Genomic DNA, 21,954 nt, shown 5'->3' with positions numbered 1-21,954 from the left:
CATTCCACAAAGTTAATGCCGAATCAATAAATAATATAAAATAATATTTCGCATGCCATGGAAATAAAAATGCATCAAATGTTTGTGTAACTTAAAATTTTTATATTAACAAAGTATTAATACATGGAAAAAATAATTAAGTACTTATTAATGGCTAAATAAAAGAAATAATTAAAAAAAAGACTTAATAAAAAAATGAAGAACCCTTAAAACTTAATTAATAGTGAGTTTTTTGTTGTTGGATGCTAAATGCCATTCTTTTATATCGGGTTCATAGCTGGTAGCTTTTATTAGTAATATACTTTTAATAGTATTATTAATAATACTTTCATCTGTAAATCTACATCTAATGTTGTAATAAAGTTGATTGAAGAAAATAATGATTCACAGGAATAAAAATCACTTTAACTTTTTTCTTTTCATTCGCGTGCCACGTTAAATCGTCTCGCGTGCCGCCTATGGTACGCGTGCCATAAGTGCGCCATCTCTGCTCTATGAGAAATTTACACTGATTTTTAAACCAAGAATTTTAAATCCACGGTTATCTATTATATTTGGATACGTAGGTACATCCATAAACCTGAGTTTTGAATAAGTACATATCCAATAAAAACACGTAATTAAAATGAATTATTTCATAAATTGATTCGGCAGTCAATTTGTGGTAAAATCTTTTCATTTTCAATTCAAGTTTCACTTAGTAAATACCACTATTTCTTTAAATTTATTGTGATACTTGTTGATTTTCACGGTGTTTGAAAATGATGCGGAATGCATCAAAACATGTGTCACGATAGATTATATGAAATAGTGGTATTTACCAAGTAAAACTTAAATTCAAAATGGCTAAAATTGATTATTGAACAGAGTGATCGTGGTTATTTTAGTAATAATAATAATAAAACCCTTGTCCACACCCCAATGGTGCATAGGGCACTGCTTCATATGAACACAGTGTTATCTTGATCGTATACACACGAAGGAAAGGAGATCAGCCCTCCGCTTCAGGTACCAGTCCAGGATAATATTGAATAAATATTACAGTGAAAAAATCACTTATATTTATTTGACCCCCCCTGGGAATCGAACCTGGGACCCGGGTTGTTTTAGAGTCATTAAAAATCCCTCTTTTCTTTTGATATTCTCTGCAGATGGATGGTTTATTAAATCATGGAATATTTTATAGCTGACTTGATGAGGTTCGTCCATCGATCTTTTCTTCCCTAATGTCCATAGCCACAATTCCCTCCAATACATTTATGAGCCTTACCGCTAACGTTTCGGCTCCTTACAGATATTAGAAAGACATGATCTTGACTCAACACTTTATGAGTCGAGTTTTGGTTTTTGATATATTTATCCATACCCAAACGTTCCAACAACCATACATAAAAAAACTAAACCCACCATTCACCCGCAGCGGTTATAGAGTCCTGGGGACTCTTTTGTCAGCTGCGCATAGAGGAACAATTTTTATTCATTCTTAAGGAATTAAAACTCTATGCAGATAAATGAGGAGAGAGGAGGAAGTATGGACAGAGTATGTCCATACATCCTCCTCTGTCTAAACAACCATACTACAAAGGTGAAAAATTGATTCTAGTTTCATATTCAGTGAAATACTTACATTCTTTTATTAAATTAAACACTTGAATATACCACTTTAATGAGTTTTATTTTTATTTACGACTAGTTTTGAAAACGACCGATGTTTTCATCTTTTGGTACAAATTAAAATAAATAATATACTTACATTCTTCACTACATATTCCACAGCGCTTCCCTTCCGGGCGATCCACTTATTATTTTTCTTGATCAAATCATTTGGGTCGTTGATGGACAAAGTGAACTGTGACAGGGTGAGGAAAGCCGTCAAGTTGGCGGTGTAGAAGGCTGACAGGAGGGTAATGAAGATCCACCATGTTGCGAATAGGATACGAGTGGTGTCTACAATAATAATAATAATGTTATTATGGAAAAATAAGGCGGATATCGTCGTAAATTGCGAAATTGTCCATTGGAAAAAATATTACAATATGGCAATAAAAGAAAACTACGAAAAAAGCTTTGTTTTGTCACGTTTTAGACGATTGTCCATATTTCAAAGCCGATGATTCACACAAAAAAAGTTATGAAGTATAAATAATTTATGTATTATTTTTTGACATCTCATCAAAGATGAAGAAGAATGTCAAAATAATACGAAAATAACTCCTGTAATTGGAGATAATCCAGATTTTGTGAACAAGTATTTGGACACACTCAAAATGTTGTAAATAATTTATGATTCGTGAATTGTTTGAAAAATTAAACTGCAAATTTCCTTTGGACATATTTCTTTGTCTGCTTTTCGGTTGAAAAACGGTAAGTAGTCCAGGTAGAGAAAAGTAGATTCCTTCAAAAGTAGATTTCTATAAGTAGCTCGAAGAGCTAACAAGGTTGGGGACTTCCTTCAGTCAACAAATGGAAACCATTTTGGTCTTTTATCGATTGATAACTGAAGCATTTTCGGTAGTGAAATGATTAAACATAATATTTATCTTGCTTTCAATGAATATGATAAACTTGAATTCTAAAAATTAAACTATGTAGATGGATCCGTACTTGCGTCAGGGGCCAAAGAGGTTCCTTGCTTGATGAAGGCTCCATACACAAACCAGACGCACGGAGAGAGCTTGTACGGCATGTTGTTTTTATCCTTGGTCATCAGGTATCGCAGCCAGGTCATGACGTATATGAAGGGCCCGAAGGTCAGGACGGCCACGAGGATGAGGTACCAGACGCTCTCGTTGAAGGGAGCCAGGAGCCCGGAGCCGCTGGCTGACTCCCTCGGACGCTTCATCATGATGAGCCACTCGCCTTCGTCGAGTCTCGAAGAGTACTTGATGATGCTCGCTGTGTCTGACAGTATCGGAAGGAAGGCGGCGGCGAAATCTATTTCCTAAATATTACCACAAAATTATGGGAACGTTAGAAAAATATCTGTTATGTAAGGATTTTAAATACAGAATACCTTTATAATCCGAACGCCCACTCATGCTTCAAATGGACTAGCCAAGTGGATATTCCTGTGTCAGAGAAGATGCTTTTACGTAAATTGCAAGATAGTTTTTTACTTGTAAGTAAATAAATCTCGACCAGCAAAATTCTTTCATTTCTTTAAAAAAGTGTAATAAATACATTTAAAATTTCACAATACATAATTGTTTTATTTTATAAAAATACCCTACGGATTCTCTGTACTGTAATCCGAACGCTCCACTTCTTCGAACAGAGGGTAAAAATTTTGCGTTCGGATTATATAGGTGCTGTAAATATGTATATTGTGATGTATTGTAAAATATGTTATATAAGGTTGCCTCATTTCGTTGAGATTTAAAAAAATGTATTCAAATATATTTGTTTTCCACTTCTACATGTATTCTGGAATCAGGAATGAAGGGCTGATTACTTTGCTTTCATATAATTAACAACATATTGATCCGATGCAGCGCACTATGCACCATTTTAGTTCGGATAAGGGTTAATGAAAAAATATCTTTATGTGTATAAAAATGTCACTCATTTTTTACTTTCACCACATTTGACTGCGAGAAGTTTCGAATTTGTAATTTCGAAGAAAGAAAAATATTAGAATGTAATATAATGAGCACGAAAATTCGTAAACCCTATGGGCGTTTGTGCACTACACGAAATTACACGGAATTTTACCGTCCGGTACGTTAGTAAGCATATAAAACAGATGGTTGGCTTGGATCGGCTTGTCCTTTTGTCCATCTTTCTTCGGCTTTGAAAAATGAAAGCGACTACGACAGTTTAGCGTGATCGAATTTACGCGTGTTCACGCATCGATCAAGAGCACCGATCCGAAGAAAGATGGACAAAAGCACAAGCTAATCCAAGCCAATCATCCGTTTTACATGCTAACTGAAGTGCCAAACGGTAAATTCCTAGAAGTGCACAAACGCCCTATTGGTATTATAAATCCGTGACACTACTTGATTGTGAAGTAATAATATTATTTTTTCTTGCGTATTTTGATATTAAAACATCTTTCAGCAGTCTTTGGTCAAATTGTGATTTACGACTTTCCATACAATTACGAAATTTCTTTGTAGATGTAAGTATCAAAATAATTCAATTTTTACATTGCGGTTCAGCAATCCTATGAGAGAATTATCCAGATAATTTATGCTTCCTTCTAAATTTTCTTTCGGCTGGATCACTTCATAAGTGAAGTTAAACTTCTTCTGCAGCAAGTCTACAATGTCAAACGACACCCCCAATCCTTGAATGGTGCCATTTGGGTATGTTGTGGTGTAACTTAGTGGATAATTCTGAAAAAAAATAAAGATAAGCTGTTATATAACTTTAATATGTAAATTATTGTTTGTTTATATTGATATACTAGTTTATTTGATATGAATTAAATCCCGATTTTCTATAAGGCATTAAATGACCTAGATCACGTTTTTTACAACATTTTATGTTCATTTTATCTCACAATGGCAATTAATATCCACATGCATACAGAATCCTATTAAAATAATTTAGCATTAAAAAGACATATTTAAATGATTTAACCTACTTTGAAATAATGTTTGAAATAAATTTCAATATTGATGCTAAAAGTTTAAATTTATGTTATCGCTTATCCAATTAATAGATAACGAGCACCCTCTAAACTCTTAAAGAGACTTTAAGACACCATACCTCTAAAAGAGTTTATAAAAAAAAACAACTTTCTTTTTTTTTTTTTTTTTTTTTAATAGATAATAACTTGGGCTGATAAAAATGCAATATGCAACGACGTTACACCTTCAATACAATGTAATCAACATATATACATTACCAGGTCTTGAGCCCTGTAAATGTTCCCTATTTTCCTGGTATTAAAAAATACATAATTCTTTTCGTTTTAATAGAAAGGAGAAGATGTTTATATCTTTTAAGAAATATCTAGGCATTGAATTCCATATTAAAATACTAAAATTATCAAGAATTATACAAAGTAATTTCTACACCATAAATTGATTATTATACATGTATTGAAATTTAATGGGTTAGGCAAAACTTTAATTGGGTAATCGATATAAAAAGTAACATTACTATGAAGTTATTATATATAAGCCGGGTTATGGTCCCGTGGTTAGTGTAACTTCATAGTAAAGAGTCCATACTAGTGTTATGGACTCTTTTTCAGAGTTTCTGGGTTTAAACCCAGTCTACCACAATTTTTACTCAATTTAAATTTTATTAATAATTTTATTTACATAAATTGTATACATTTATTTAAAAGAACAATTATAAACGTTTTAAAAATATTTTTTGCAGAGACCCACAAAGCCACCTTGTGTGTCTTTTTAGTGTAGTTCTTTTGTTTTGATCCATTTAAACCATTAGGTTTATATTAATACACACAAAAAGAGAAAAAACCTATTTAAAATAATGAGCCGCTTGGGTTTATGAAATTTAAATATTCGTATTTAATAGTGTAATTAAAAACATAAACAGTTATAATTCTCTGAAAAATAAAAAACGATAAATTGTATTGTTTAAAATAAATATATAAAAGTTATACTTATTATATGGCTTTTTTAGTTTTTTATTTATTACTATAGATATAATTGATAATTAGGCTCTAAATTTATATAAATAATTATGTTAAGTGAAACGATCAATTGAGAAATACTTTGAATGACTTGTAATTACAAGTAATAAGTGAATTACAAGTATCTCGTAAAATTCTCATAAAATATTATGATCCTATTAGTAAAATAAAATACAAATCTCGTTACGCGATAATGATACAAATAAAACGCCTTATTAAAATTTATGTAATTAAATATCGAATTTTACGTATAAAATCCTTCGCAATGCTTAAAACAAAATATTTCAGAATTTATAAATACATACCTGAACCGTCCCAATTTTTAGATGGCGTCCATTGTACATTTTTTCCAAAAAAGAAAGTTCTTCCGTTTTGTTCTGAAAGTCACCTAAAACCGGAATAAAATAATACACGTCATTTAATTTTTACAAAGATCCATGAATATACCTATTTATGGTTAACTTGTTTGTGGTAAATTTAAGTTTAGTTATATTTAAAAAAATACCCATGGGCGAATCATTGTCGACATCAAAACTGTAATAAGGGTCGTTAACTAAATTCGTCGTATTTTCACATATTGTAGTGTTAAAACATATTGCAGATAGTATTATTTCCATTCCAGACATTCTGAGCTTATATAAAAAATACAAATAGGGATAAACTAAAAAAAAACGTTTAATTAAATAAAAGGTTATTTTTTCTTAATTTTATCACATCATGGCAGATTTCAGATCAAGTGTTTAATAAACAATTGAAAAATTGATAGTTTGGTTTTCATTATGACGATATTTTTCGAAAACTTAAAAAGCTTTTAAAGCTTAAAGCTCGTGTGACGTGTGAAGCGTTCAACTGCCGTATAAAAATGTTCCGGTTAGCGCCATCGGAAACTTCATGTTCATACTGACTCCTTTTCCACCCCACTCATTATCCTCGTTGATATAGGTACGAGTACCATACATCATTATTATATATATGCATATATATGGGCAATGGTTTGCGACGTATAATACAACCATCAAATATTGCGACCACTAGTTACAGGGGTTGAAAAATATATGTAAATAACAACGACTAATAGAAATATTTGATTTTGATGTAAATAGTTTAAATTTATGTTAAAAATATGTTATAGTAAGTGATCATTATCAGTTATTATCTAATTAATAGATAATAACTTGGGCTGATAAAAATGCAATATGCAACGACGTTACACCTTCAATACAATATAATCAACATATATACACACACATATATATATATATATATATATATATATATATATATATATATATATATATATATATATATATATATATATATACATATCTTCATCAAACCCTCATTCACACCCGATGGTGCATAGGGCACTGCTTCATATAAACGTAGTGTTCTCTTGATGGTAAACATATGAAGGAAAGGCGATCAGCCCTAAGCTTCAGGTATCAGTCCTTGAGTCAGAGTTTCAGGGTGCGAACCCACTATACCACAATTTGATACATATTTATAATAATGAGCCGCTAAGGCTCACAGAAATAGTATGAAATTGAAGTATTTTTGTAAATAATAAAATCACAAATATATCTCTAAAAAAACCTGGACTGGTTGTGAAGCGTCTTTGCTCACCTTGATGAATTTAACGATTAAGATAACAATGCTTCCATACGATGCAGTGCCTTATTCACCATTGGGTACAGATAAAGATTAGAAAGAATAGACATTTATTTTACATAAAATAAGGAAGAGCAAAATATAGGAATAAATGTTAATGTAAGAAAATATAACTAAGAGTACGAATATCACCAAACAATATATTATAATAATAAAAAATAATAATATATTTTACAATATTTAAAATATGAATAGATAAGGCGTAGGACGCAGCAAATCTTGGTCACAACTGTCGTCAAGAAAAGGCGATTCAGTTGGCTTGGCTATGTACTCCGCATGCCTCCCGAGAGCCTTAATCAAGCTTGCCTCTTTTACAAGGACTCCATATGGTACACATAGGGAGCGGATGTGGTAAAAGAAGAAGAAGAATATTTAGGAACGACACACATCGCTCACTCCTTTCAACAACTTCATATATAAAAAATGAATTTTTCAGGAGATCGTTTTTAAACTTTAAAAATATAATACAATGCATTAAAAATAAATATCAAGCTACATATTGAACTTTTAACTGTGAAACAGATCTTTTTAGGTAAAACCTGAATGTTTTTTCTCCACTTGAAAAATATTTAGTATTTAAAAAGAAAATAAACAATACCTTTTCTTCAAAACGCAAAAACAACAGTTTCTGTCCTGTAGCGGATAAATATTAAGTTAAAAATATGCCGCTTTTGCTGGGATAAAGTACATTTTCTGGGCATTCTGAAAACACGCACAACTGAAAATTGAAGATTTTCGATATATGACGTTGTTGAAAGGAGTGAGCGATGTGAGTGAGTGTAAAACAAGGCCAAAAAAATGGTCACAGTATCAAAAGCTTCGTTCGGTAAAATGATACGAAAATAACTACTGTAATACGGATAAAAGTATCTATATTATTATTGCTTTATGATCGTGATCGGAGTAAATTATGCATTGCACGGTCATAACAGAATGTCAGCACAGAACATATTATGTCATGTTTACTATAATATTTTTCATCCACTAAAGCAACCGTATTGTGGACATTTTCATACAGTACGTACTGTTAATGTATCATGTAAATACCGACATTAATGACAAATAATGATTTATCTATTATTAATTTTCATTGACGATTAATTAATCATACACATACATATTTGTGATTTGACGGTGTTGGAAAGCTTTCTCAAATATTTTTTAGCGTTCTCATTTATTTTTCAAGTTAATTTTTTTATCTGTTCTATATTTATTTTGTAACAACTTACCTATTTAAAATCTGAAATAATATTTAACCTAAATAATCATATAATAATCATTCCTAACGCCATAAAAGTTGATTTACTAAAACACATAGGCCAACCCCATGGTAGACGACTGCCGGGCAGACCACCAAAGAGATGGGTCGATTAGATGGGAATCGACATCGCAGGAGGCTAATCCCTATTAAAAACAGGCCACAAGGCCTACAACAAGATGAAGAAGAAGTCATAGGTATTCAATTGTTTGTATCGCATAATCATATACAGAGGCGTTGATTCTATATAGGCAGAAAATCAGTGCCTACCCTAGATTACTCGCGTTCTACATACAAACACGACCAGTGCCTACTATGCCTTATCCTTACCCAACCCTACTACCTACTCTGATTAAAAACTCTATGCACGCTACTGTTCATATATGTAGGCTCATTGCGGAAGGGTTATCCAGATCCCGTTGAATTTTATAGAAACAAAAACTAAAAAAAACTAACCAACACGCTGCTCCCCCACAGGGGTAGGTAGAGAGAATAAAATGCCACACCAATCTGCCTTTGCAAACCATCTTCTCATGCATCTCCTCATACATAACCGCTGATTATTCCAACTCCTTACCTGCCCACTTAAAAATATTTTAAATGTTTGAGCTCGCCAAGTTTTCCTTGGCCTTTCTCTGCCTCTATTATCAACCACATCACCTTATAAATTTGGTTTAACCATTCCTTCTTCAGTCAATTGAATCACACGGCCAAACCATCTCAATACACTTTTCCTAATTTTATCGAAGAGGCAATTTATAAAATAATAAAAAAAACATCATTTAATTTGATAATATTTGTGTTTTAAAGTTTTTTTTATTATTTTTCACCCTTTAAATTCCCACCCTTTGTTCTCAGGGGTGCGTGACGTAATTCTATTTATTGGTTGTTATGACAACCGACAAAACTAGTCAGTGCCTTGATTGCGTTGTGATAAATAAGAAATAAAACGCTTGTGCATTAGTAAAAATTTGACATGCTTAAAACGAAATCAAATGTTGGTTGTAGATTAATAAATTTCAGTTAAAAAGAATCATTTTTGTCAAAAATTGTGGTAATTAATTCATTGTTTATTTATCAGTCGACAGTTAATTTTTTTGCTTCCATGAATCATTCTGATGAAAGCATGCAAAAAAGAAATGTTATTATTTTTGTATGTAATATCTTCACATGTACCTATGTACAAATGTTATAATAACAAATACTTAGTTTTTGATAATATACGTCAATTGGATAACCCAACGTGACCTAATTTCTCGTAATATATGGTAAAAATAATAATTTGGTGAATAACTATGTCACGCGCATAATAAGTGATAATTCTAAAGATGCATAGTGATATTTGGTGAGTTGTTTATTGGTCAGGTGTGACATGAGGGTAATTCAATTTTTGACATCTCAACATATCGCTCACTCCTTTCAACAATCGATCAAAAATCGTCGATTTTCAGTTGTGCATGTTTACAGAATGCCCAGAAAATGTACTATTATAATATAATATATCCCAGCAAAAGTGGCATATTTTTAACTTAATATTTACCATTTTTAATTAACGTTTTACTTAGTAAATACCTCTATTTCTTAAAATCTATTGTGACAAGTGTTTCGATGCATTCCGCATCATTTTCAAACACCGTATGATTAATTAATATTTACCCGCTACAGGGCAGAAAGTGATGGTTTGCATTTTGAAGAAAATGGATTGTTGAATTATTTTTAATAAGGGTTTTTTTGAAAAAAATAAACTTAATATTTTTCAAATGGAGAAAAACTCTTCAGGTTTAAACTAAAAAGACCTATGGCACAGTAAAAAGTTTAATAAGTGGCTTGATATTTATTGTATTCTTAAATTTTAAAAATCTCCTGAAAAATCTAGTTTTTTAATTTATGACGTTGTGGAAAGGAGTGAGCGATATGTAGATGATTTTTTTAAAATATATTGTTCAAATTCAAAACTTACTGCTTGAATTGACTAGAATTTCACTACAGATGTCTATCTCGAGATGAAAGAAGCTTTTTATTGATCAGAAAAGTTTGTATGTGAGGTCCGAATCCTGGATTATATTCACATACGTGAGAAACGCTATAAAATATTTCAGCTTTTATTTTATTTTAGCTTATAATTTCAACAGTTAATTTATTTACAATTTTTTTAGTGTGTCCAAATACTTGTTCACAAATGTGGATTATCTTAAATTAGGAGTTATTTTTTGATATTTTAACATAGATGAAGAAGAGTATAGAAGTCTGAACATTTAAAAAATAATATAAAAATAAGTCCTAATTTAAGATAATCCAGATTTGTGAACAAGTATTTGAACACACTAAAAATATTTTAAGGGTATTTTTACATGAAAAAATTACATATCCGAGAATTTTTACTATTATATTATATCATGCGAGTATGTAATGTGTAGATATCCATACTCGATCATTATCGGCTTCCTCATTTGTTCGACATCGAACATTATTTTGTGGGAGTAAAACAAATGTAAAACTGACATGTCCAACGATATTTTTTGCCTTCTACCCCATCGTTATGATGTTAATTTAATCATAAAACCTTCCACTAAGCCCGATTTATTTTCCAAAATGTCTAAATCTAACCACTAAATAAATACCATCATTATTTACCATGAATAATGAGTAACGCTTTAAGGCTAACCTTCACGATATGATTACACACTTGTATTATCGATTTTCCTAGAAAAACTTATCATTTTCCGACGGTATCAATATTTAAGTATTTATTAAAAATGTCCATAATGATAAAACCGTTCATTTCACTATCCATAATATTCTCCATAATATTCTCATGTAACTAATAAAAATATCGATCTGAATATTGATACATTAATTAAAAAAAAAAAAAAAGTAATGATACCAAGTTACAACGAATTTCCTAAAAATAAAACCTCATTTTTTGGGTAACGCTGATTTTTTCGGTTTGTGTGTATAAGAAAATAAATAAAGATTTTTTATTGTTGTTATAGATAATGTCCCCTTTTTTACTTTCATGTATTGATTATTTATAGTCCTCTTCTTCTTCTCACCCTTATCCTTATCCAATGGTGCATAGAGCACTGTTGCCTATCATAGTAGTGTTATCAAATAATATGTGGTATTAAATAAATATTACAATAAATATATCACTTTCGTAGGGAGTAAATAAAAAATAAAGGTATAAATAATTAGTGTATGTCCATTTAGAGAAATCTAATACTTTATATCTACAATAGTTCATAAAATATAATTGATAAAAGTATGATAAATAAAAATTTCATTATTATAATCTAATTTTGTTCGCCTCCGTAGTGTAATGGTCAGCACGCTCGGCTACCGTTCTGGAGGTCCCGGGTTCGATTCCCAGGGGGGGTAAAATAAATATAAGTGATTTTTTCAATGTACTATTAATTCAATATTACCCGGGACTGGTACCTGAAGCGGAGGGCTGATCACCTTTCCTTCATGTGTAAACAATCAACATAACACTGAGTTTGTATTACGCAGTGCCCTATGCACCATTGGGGTGCGGATAAGGGTTAATTATTATTATGATAATAATAAATAAAAATATCATAATTATAATATAAAACGTATAGTTATAAGAATTGCCAATCGCCAGAGATAAATAATATGGTAATGCGCAATATTTTGTTAAATTATAATCTAATGTTTACAATGCTTTATTCATTTATATCACGTGTTTTTTTTTGTTACAGAATTTTTGATCGACGAAGATGTGGCATTTAGCGACGAAAATGTGACGTTGTTGAAAGGAGTGAGCGATATTTAGATAAAAAAGAATTTGATTTATTTTTCAAATTCAAAACTTAGTGCTTGAATTGACTAGAATTTCACTACCGAGTCTATGTCGAGATGAAAGAAGCTTTTTATTGATCGGAAAAGTTTGTATTTGAGATCCGAATCCTGGATTATATTCACATACGTGAGAAAATGCCACCCATAGGCCATATTGAAGAAAGGTCTTTACCATCTGGAGCGACTTCTCCGGCCACTGAGACTCAGCATTCTGAAGTTGGATCCAGTCCATTAATGAGTAGACCATCGACTTCTTTTGGATCTTCCAGAAGTTCTATGGCACCAGAAGTTTCGGCGTTATTCAGGTTTACTTTCATCGTAATTATATGAATTTAAACATTAATTTTCGGAGTGATTCGTACCGATTACGTACAGATGACGTAAAAAATTGACAACGTATATCTATAAATTTTGTCCGTCTCCGTGGTATTATGGTCAGCGTGTTTAGCTACCGTGCTGGAGGTCCCGGGTTCAACTCCCGAGGGGGTGAAAATAAATATTAGTGATTTTACACTGTAATATTTATTTAATATTACCCTGGACTGGATTTATCTAATATTATCCTGAAGCGCAAGAGTGATCACCTTGCTTTCATGTAAGTAATGATTAAGACTGCGTCACATTTGATGCAGTGCCCTATGCACCATTGGGTGCGGATAAGGGTTATAATATCTATAAATAAAACAAATAATTTGCAATTGAAGACACTTTTGTCGGTAAAAGTTACAAAAATATATTTATTTTCATATGTAAAGATGACCAGTAAAGAAGAAAAACTTGATTTACTAGAAACACTTTGAAATATTTTTTTTGTTTTGTTTTTTAGGTTGCTAACAGAACCTTCGATCGACTATCTAGAGTTTGAAAATAATTCTGACTTATCCGAAAGACTCCCAGGGTACCAAAGGATTCATTTTCCAAGGGAGCAGACGCTCCTAGATTTATTGGTGAGTAATCAATAATTCTTTACGTCTCACCAATAGATGTCTCTAGTGAAGTTCTAGTGATTCAAGAACAAGGTTTCTAAATCGGTTCATATATATGGAACTTCCAAGAATTTGAGTAGTGTGGTTGTCATTAATGGGTAGAATTGGTGAATGTTACACGAGTGTAAAGTGATCACTTAAACCAGCCTATGACGGTCGTCAGCCCCGTAAATACTCAGACTTCCATATTCTTCTTCACCTTTGATGAGATGTTAAAAAATAATAGTAATCAATGATGTTATATGTGCCAGGTTTCCAAAGCTTTTCCTTATTTTATTAGAAAAATAACACATTACTATACTAGTACACTTTTTAGACAACCTTCATCAACTTTAGTTTAAGATATAATAAATAAATAAAAACAAACTTGTAAGGCAGGTAAACAACTAAATTCAGCTTGTTGCGTCTTGTAGCTCTTACGTGAATTGCTGTAATGATTCATCAAAGTAGTCATTATTGCAATACATCTATTAATTATGTACTAATTACAACATTTTGAGTATGTCTAAATACTTGTTGACAAACTGGATTATCTCCGATTGTGGGAGTTATTTTTCGTATTTTTTTAAACAAATAATTGAGTTTCTGCTCAATCAAAAAGCTTCTTCATTTCAACAATAGATGTCTCTAGTGAACATTATAGTGATTCAAGTTCAATGTTTCGAATTTGGATCATATTGTAAGTACCTACTTACAAGCGAACCTACCGACCTCGGTAGGTTCGCTTCCGTAGTGCAATGGTCGGCTATCGTTCTGGAGGACCCGGGTTCGATTCCCAGGGGGGGTAAGAATAAATATGAGTAATTTTTTCACTGTAATATTTATTCAATATTACCCTGGACTGGTACTTGAAGCGGAGGGCTGATCACCTTTCCTTCATGTGTAAACGATCAAGATAACACTGCGTTTATATGACGCAGTGCCCTATGCACCATCAGGGTGCTGATAAGGGTTTTATTATTATTATTATTTATTGTAAGTAGAATTTTCAAGAATTTGAGTAGTGTGGTTGTCAATCATGGGTAGATTGGTGAATGTTACACGTGTGTAAAGTTATAACTTAAACCAGTTTATGACGGTTTTAAGCCCCGTAAATACCCAGACTTCCATATTGTTCTTCATCTATGTTGAGATGTTAAAAAAAATGTATTAATTAAGTGAATGTCCCCAAAGATTAATTGGGAATATGCAATTATCTCGGTTTTCGTTTCGAACCATTTTCCAACAATAGTCTGCATTACAGAACCAATCATGCGGTGATGAAGATATCCATCGTCTCAGAGAAGTGAGACTAAGAGTGGTGGCATCATCAGTGTCCCTCAGCAGACTAGGATCATACTGTCCCAGAATAAGGACACTCAGATTAGATGGAAGCGGTCTAACGTCTCTGAGGGAGATAGGGACAGAATTAAAATATCTCAAGGTTGGTTCAATAAAAGGTTCACCTGCTGCCATAATATCATAGAGTGTCCATATTTCTGGTAGCTAAGATACCGACAGAGTCTCATCCCAATAAGTAGGGTTCATGACGGATATCAAATTATGATATTTTGATTGTCGATTTTAACGAATATCTTTGGCCATACAAAATTAATAATAGGCTATGCGATTTTTCTGATCTCTCCAAATCATTGGCACAGAAAATGGCATTGATGAATGTGTTTTATACCTACGCAAATAGTGACTACAGCGATAGCAATTCGCGTGGAGCCTGTTTTTGTCCCAATCTAATTCTAAAGTCTTAACACTTTTACTAATAACTCTTTTTAATCAATGGCGATAAAAAAAATACATTACGATCACGAGTACACTTTCCAGATAACCTTTATCATTGAAATTTAACTTAAGATAAAATAAAAATAAAACACACAAGCGTGTAAGGCAAACAAACAATTTAAACTTTTTGCTTCTTGTAGTTCTTTAATGAATTGGTGTAATGACTCATGAAAGTAGTCATTATTGCGATATCGTTCACTCCTTTCAACAACGTCATATATCAAAAATCGACAATTTTCAGTTGTGCATATTTTCGGAATGCTCAGGAAATGTACTATATGCCAGCAAAAGCAGCATATGTTTAACTTAATATTTACCCGCTACAGGGCAGAAAGTGTTGTTTTTGCATTTTGAAGAAATGGTATTGTTTAATTTTTTTTAAATACACTAAATTTTTCAAATGGAGAAAAAAAATATTCAGGTTTTACCTAAAAAGATCTGTTGCACAGTAAAAAGTTCAAAAAGTGGCTTGCTATTTATTTTAAAAACATTTTATTATATTCTTAAACTTTAAAAACGATCTCCTGAAGAATCGAGTGTTTTGATTTATGACGTTGTTGAAAGGAGTGAGCGATATGTCTATTAAGTAAATACTAATGATAATGTATTTATTTCATAAATTTGTTTTGAACTGGATTTATGATCAATTACAATAAAAAATATTGTATTCGTATGTACGGGTATTTCATGCAAATTTATAGATGCATTTTTTTCGGAAGTATGTCTTAAACTGAGGAGGTCAGGCAGATTGGTTTTCAGATTTGTGATACGACTTCATTTAATGCTGTAATCACTAAATCAAATCTTATAGAACAAACGTGTATTGTGCTGTATTTTTGAAATAAAATAGGTATAAGTATACAGATTTTTTAGTAAATAAAATAAACATGTAAAATATACGAAATGATTTGTTCAGATTTTACATGTGGCAAGGTGTGGCTTGACAAGTTTGGATGGAACATTCGGGTTGACAAGTCTCGAAGAACTCCATGCTGCTGATAATCAGATAGATAATGTTGCTCCATGTGCGGCGTTAGAAAATATCAAAATCATTTATCTAGACAGGTATGGTAATTTTAGACAAATATTTCTTCTTCTTCTGTTCGTGTCATACCAGGTCCCCCTGACGTCGATTATCACTTGACAGTAATTGTCCTTGTCCTGAGCAGCTCGACGGTCTTGATCCCTGCCAATCTCGTATATTTCAAAGCCAGGAGATCTGTCTTCTGCCCACCCCCGTTGACCCTCTGTTTTATGATTAGGTGTAATAGCTCGTACTTAAAATTAATAGATGGAAATAAAAAATAAATAAACATTATATTTTTACAGAAATCCCATTAAATGTAGACGCAATATTGGACTCCTTTCTCTGTGTCCAAAGCTGATTAAACTTAGCCTTATGGACACTCCGTTATCGAAGGAAGACGGTTATTTAAACTGGATTGTTGAAACTCTTCCGAATGTTCGACAAGTTGATGGTAAAATGGTTCGGGATGGTAAGGACGAAACTCTTTGTTTTGTTGAATAACATTGAGTGCGGATAATATATCGCTCACTCCTTTTAACAACGTCATGTATCAAAAATCGACAATTTTCAGTTGTGCATGTTTTCGGAATGCCCAGAAAATGTACTATATCCCAGCAAAAGCGGCATATTTAAAACTTAATATTTACCCGCTACACGGCAGAAAGTGTTGTATTTGCATTTTGAAGAAAATGTTATGTTTAATTATTTTTTTTAATGCAGTAAATATTTTTCAAATGGAGAAAAAACCTTCAGGTTTTACCTAAAAAGATCTATTGCACAGTAAAAAGTGCAAGAAGTGGCTTGATATTTATTTTTAATCCATTTTATTATATTCTAAAACTTTGAAAACGATCTCCTGAAAAATAAAGTTTTTTGGTATATGACGTTGTTGAAAGGAGTGAGCGATATGAGGAATATTATTGATTCAATTGACCCATTTTCAGACGCAGATGGTCGAGATTCAGAAACTGAGAGTATTTCTTGCTCCATAGAACTGAGTAGCATGACTGAGCCTAATTCCGAAGATTACGTCAAAAGTCCAGAATTAGAATATTCAGAGAATTCTAATGGCTTAGATTTTTCATCACCTTCACATAACCATTTGGATGAAGGATCGAATTTACACGAGGTAAAACATGTCACTACATCGAAACATTTATTATTTGTAAGAAAGCATTTATCTACATCAAATAGGGGTGGATTTCCAATTTCTAAAATTATTGTCATCACAAAAGGTTGAACTGAATTGAGTTATTTTAAATTCAGTAATTTTTATACCATATCATGAAAAGTTTTTATTTGTTTATTTTGTTAAAATGTTAGCATTCAATTTCGATTATTTTCTTTAATGTTCGGTTCGATATTACACGATTAATCGCACTCCTTAAAGAAAGCTTTTCTATAAATTGCATATCTAAAACTAACAACCTAACTTTGCAAGCAATCTTCGTCGCTTCCACATTCACACATCTCCTCATACATACCCGCCGATTATTCCGATTTTCAGGTCAGGTCAGCCTGACCACTTTCATGTATTTGAAACACTTATTGCTAAGTTTTTCTCGGTCTTTCTCTGCTTCTATTTTCTAGCACATTCACCTCATAAATTTGTTTTACTTTTCTTTCTTCACTTATTTGATTCACATCCCCAAGCTATCTCAACACACATCTCTTAATCTCCGCATTCTATCTTTGTATCACTATTAGAACATCTAGTATACTTCGTTTTGCCACACATTAGTCTGAGAGATCGCATTTCGACTGCATTCATTAAATCTACTCCCATCCTATATCTAATCATAACATATGTTTTATGAAATTTATTAAGAGCCACCAACTTCCATAATATACTTAGCTTGTATCTACATATGCTAAATAAGATGTTCAATTTTACTTAATGGTAGCTAATACACACAAGATATTGGGTTCCATCCTTGGCAGGGTATTCTATAAGTTTATGTTTTTATTTGATAACAAACACAGATTTTTTTGAGTCTACTAAGTTGTATTTTATTAACAAAAACGCATAAAAAGTTATAGTGTTTTTGTTAATAAAATACAACTTAGTAGACTCAAAAAACTCTGTGTTTGATTTAAAATTAATACATTAATTAAAATGGAGTTCTACAAATTAAACGCCAAATCAATAAATAAATATATATACTATAAGTGTCCTTTCCCCTAATCTCTCATCTCAACTGACATCTCAATTGAAATACTGTATTATTCTGTCATATTACATCTTTTTTAGAAGCACCATGATATATCGCAGAAAGAATCCACCGACATGTATAAAGACCAATCCAAACGACCAGCTACAGCTATTGGTGTCCCGTCACTAATTCCATCCATTCGAAGACCAATTTCTTCAAATCGTCCTCGAACAGCTCAATCACGGTCAAGTAATGCACTCAAATTTATAGAAATGTAATACCACTTAAAAAGTATTCACACGTTAAAACCGTATCAAGTATCCCATCAATTTATCAAATGTGACTTTCGAGTGTAATTATTCTGGTAAAGAATGAAAAAAATACACATTACTTTGGCACGTGTCGTAATTAAGATATAAAAGTAGTTTTTTCTCGATAAAAGCAATTTCCGGCAAATTATCTTGCAAACTATCCCCAATTGATAGCAAATTAACGAGTACGTATTACATTTTTTAGAATATAAAGAGATTTTATTCTTACTTTACACAAGTGTAAATCACACATTTTAACATAAATCTTTAGTATTTTTTTTGAGATACGGGGTGTTAAAATCGATTACTTTGATTTTTTTTTCTCATAAATTATTGGTGAGCTTTATTAAATTTACATATGTTTACGAACTGATTTTTCAGGCAAAAATTTGGTGGAAACGGAGCCAGTCTTTCCCGAAAGTTCTCCCGATTCAACCCCCAGTTTGATGACTTCAGGAGCTGTGGTGTGTGGTAATATTGGGAGGGCCTTAGCTCGGGCGAGGTGCGCAGCTCGAAGGTTAAGGACCACTGATCCAGTGACCTTGCCGACCGAAAGCAAACAGAACGAGTCATTGATTCGTGAAAATACAAATGAGAATAAACATTCGGAGGTAAACCGCTGGAAAAATTAAAATCACATCATTACATTTTTGGTATTACAGAGCAAACATGTTTTTCCAGAAATGACAAGCCAAAACTTAATGTGGAGTTCCTCACCAAAACGTTACATTTCCATTATAAATGATTTTAAGTGATGTAGCTTGTAAAATTGCTACGTTTTGGTGCGATTTAATGATTTCATATTGGTTTAACATAGGATTGGTCACGTTTTGCCGCAACTTGAATTAAGATTTCGATAGAATACAGTAAACAGAACAGATTTGTATTTAAAGATTTTTTGTGCAATATTGGAAATGTAACTTTTTGGTGAGGACCTCCACAAATACGAACATAATGAACAAATATTTAAGTAGTCAGATAAATGCCCAGTATTCAAGACTAATTAATAAATTAACACTAGAACCATCGACATTATTGAAGTATTGAAAAATAAGAAATATTTTTTGTACTTAATTCTTACTAGAAAACCGATAGTGTAACATCATATATTTATATCACACTGTGATTATTCATAACACAATTTTTTTTTGACCCTTAAAAATAAACATTGAAAAGTAATCATAAAAATTTCATCTATGTACATATTTCGAGATTTTCGCAAACACAGAATTCATTCGTAGGGTGACCATCGGAGAGTTCACATGTCTGTCCACTCCCAATTTTTTTAAAGAATGTATATTGGACTTTTTTGTTTTTTAGAATATATATTGAGAATTATTTTTTTTTAAATGCAAAACTAATTTTTAGTGCAAAAACGGGCTTTACGAAATCAATCAATTAAGTAAAATGTTACCTGGATTTACAGAAAATTAAGTTGCGACTTAACGAATATAGGGCCTTAATGACCGCTCGACAGATCAATACAGTAAAAACTAAACTTGTCGTTATCCATTGAACAATTATTATTATTATTAAAAACAAAAAACCCATTATTAAATAAAAAGAAATTCTTGGTAAAATTATTTTGTTGGTAAACGAAGTAGGTACTTTGAAAAATGGTATTTTATAATAAAAATGGTAAAAATAAAAATGGTATTTTCTGGCGTTTCTCATGTGTGAAATTATAATCCAGGATTCGGACCTCACATACTAATATAAGAGATTCTGCTTCGTAAAAAGCTTCTTTACATCTCACCAATAGATGTGTCTAGTGAAGTTCTAGTGATTCAAGAACAAGGTTTCTAAATTGGTTCATATATATTGAACTTCCGAGAATTTGAGTAGTGTGGTTGTCAATAATGGGTAGAATTGGTGAATGTTACACGTGTGTAAAATGATCACTTAAACCAGCCTATGACGGTCGTCAGCCCCGTAAATGCCCAGACTTCCATATTCTTCATCATCTTTGATGAGATGTCAAAAAATAATAGGTACTTTGAGTTTTAAAATATATTTTAGAGTTTATAATAAATTCTTCTTCTTCAAACCCTTATCCGCACCACCCCAGTGGTGCATAGGATACTGTATCATATAAACGCATTGTTATCTTGATCGTTAACACATGAAGGAAAGGTGATCAGCTCTCCGCTTCAGGTACCAGTCCAGGGTAATATTGAATAAATATTAGAGTTAAAAAATCCGTACCCTTATTCGACGATCCCCCTGGGAATCGAGCCCGGAACCTCCCGAGCAGTAGCCGAGCGTGCTGACCATAAATCTATGGAGGCACACATAATTAAAATGATACTAAATAGCTTAACCCATTTCAGACCAGCTTAAAATTCATGTTGGTTACTGTTACTAGATTGATGTTCATGGATGTTACTGGATGGACGTTCATGGATGGTTACTGTCTCAAGACTAAGGACATGGTTTTTTTATTTTATTTTTTAATTTTTTAATGTTTCTTCATAGTAACGGTCCCACATTAGATTATCCCTCCTGTTCCCAAAACAGATTCAAATAAAACATATTTAATTAGCTAGAAGAAACAAAAATCCACTAAATGATCTATAAATCTTGTACGTAATAAACAAGGTAAAAAGTAAATGCAATTCCCATCTAAAAAAAAATAACGGTCACATGACCGAGAAACTTTAGACTTTGGTCACATCTATGTGTCATTCCGTCATCATGTTTCCATCCACATGTAGAAAGTTTTCATTTTATTTTATAGCTTCATACTCACTATCATCCGAGTCTTCTGTGTGCAAGAAGGATGCTGGAAGAAGCACTTCCCGAGAGACCCGCAGAATCCACTTCAAGCGTGGACCTGGAATTCGGAGTAACGGGAGTTGTTTATCTTTATGGGAAACCAGCTCCAACGAAGTTGTGCAGAAGACTTCCCAAGATGCTTTAAATGCATCTAGAATGTGGAGGAAGGCATTTAAAATGTATAGAAAGCATCACCGGTAAGTAGAAGTCATAAATACAATTTTTTTTTATTTATTTTTTATTTATTTAACATATTTACATTTTGTTTATAACATAATACATTTGAATCATTTATACATATGGAGAACTTTTATATTTCGATTCGCTGTGCCTCTCCATAAAAGAGACTGTGCTCTTGTGCTTGGAGAGGGACTTACAATCGTGGTTTTATGTTATATAATAAAAGATATAATAGTCTTTTTCTTTTGTATATTTTTTAAAGATTTAAATTTAATGAGCTTTAATTTTTTTCTTAAGTACTTTTATATCATCTATTTTTTTATTTCTTTAGGGAGTTTATTGAAATGTTTGATTGCCAAATATTTGAAGTTTTGTTCAGTTTAATCT

General features: G+C 32.0%; 1 protein-coding gene and 1 pseudogene across 3 annotated transcripts in view; one reads left to right on the top strand and one right to left on the bottom strand.

Annotated features, from left to right (window-relative positions):
• Ir76b (Ionotropic receptor 76b) overlaps positions 1-21,448 on the bottom strand; it is a 28,229-nt gene extending 6,781 nt beyond the window's left edge. The window contains exons 1-5 of one of the 2 annotated variants that reach the window (XM_088270948.1): positions 21,362-21,448; positions 5,917-5,999; positions 4,149-4,337; positions 2,605-2,941; positions 1,754-1,947 (exon numbers count right to left, since the gene is read on the bottom strand). In XM_088270948.1, coding sequence (XP_088127074.1) covers positions 1,754-1,947; positions 2,605-2,941; positions 4,149-4,337; positions 5,917-5,955 — 759 coding nt within the window. In that variant the 5' untranslated portion in view covers positions 5,956-5,999; positions 21,362-21,448. Of the gene's footprint in view, positions 1-1,753; positions 1,948-2,604; positions 2,942-4,148; positions 4,338-5,916; positions 6,000-6,116; positions 6,414-21,361 lie in introns of those variants that run through there. The other variant, XM_088270947.1, reaches the window with a different exon arrangement.
• Positions 9,870-21,588, top strand: LOC148302830 (uncharacterized; annotated as a pseudogene). Its single transcript, XR_015838579.1, has 10 exons — positions 9,870-9,915; positions 12,260-12,664; positions 13,186-13,306; positions 14,589-14,768; positions 16,038-16,186; positions 16,451-16,617; positions 17,093-17,277; positions 18,400-18,550; positions 18,994-19,223; positions 21,350-21,588. The product of XR_015838579.1 is annotated as an uncharacterized LOC148302830 (transcript).
• Positions 21,589-21,954: the final 366 nt, after the last annotated feature.

Source organism: Brachycentrus maculatus, unplaced genomic scaffold, assembly GCF_059751285.1.
Source record: "Brachycentrus maculatus isolate JH-2025_06_01 unplaced genomic scaffold, ASM5975128v1 h1tg000405l, whole genome shotgun sequence".
In the NCBI taxonomy this organism is placed as follows: domain Eukaryota; kingdom Metazoa; phylum Arthropoda; class Insecta; order Trichoptera; family Brachycentridae; genus Brachycentrus; species Brachycentrus maculatus.
The sequence above is the reverse complement of the archived record's forward strand: the minus strand, read 5'-3'. Positions and strand labels throughout refer to the sequence as shown.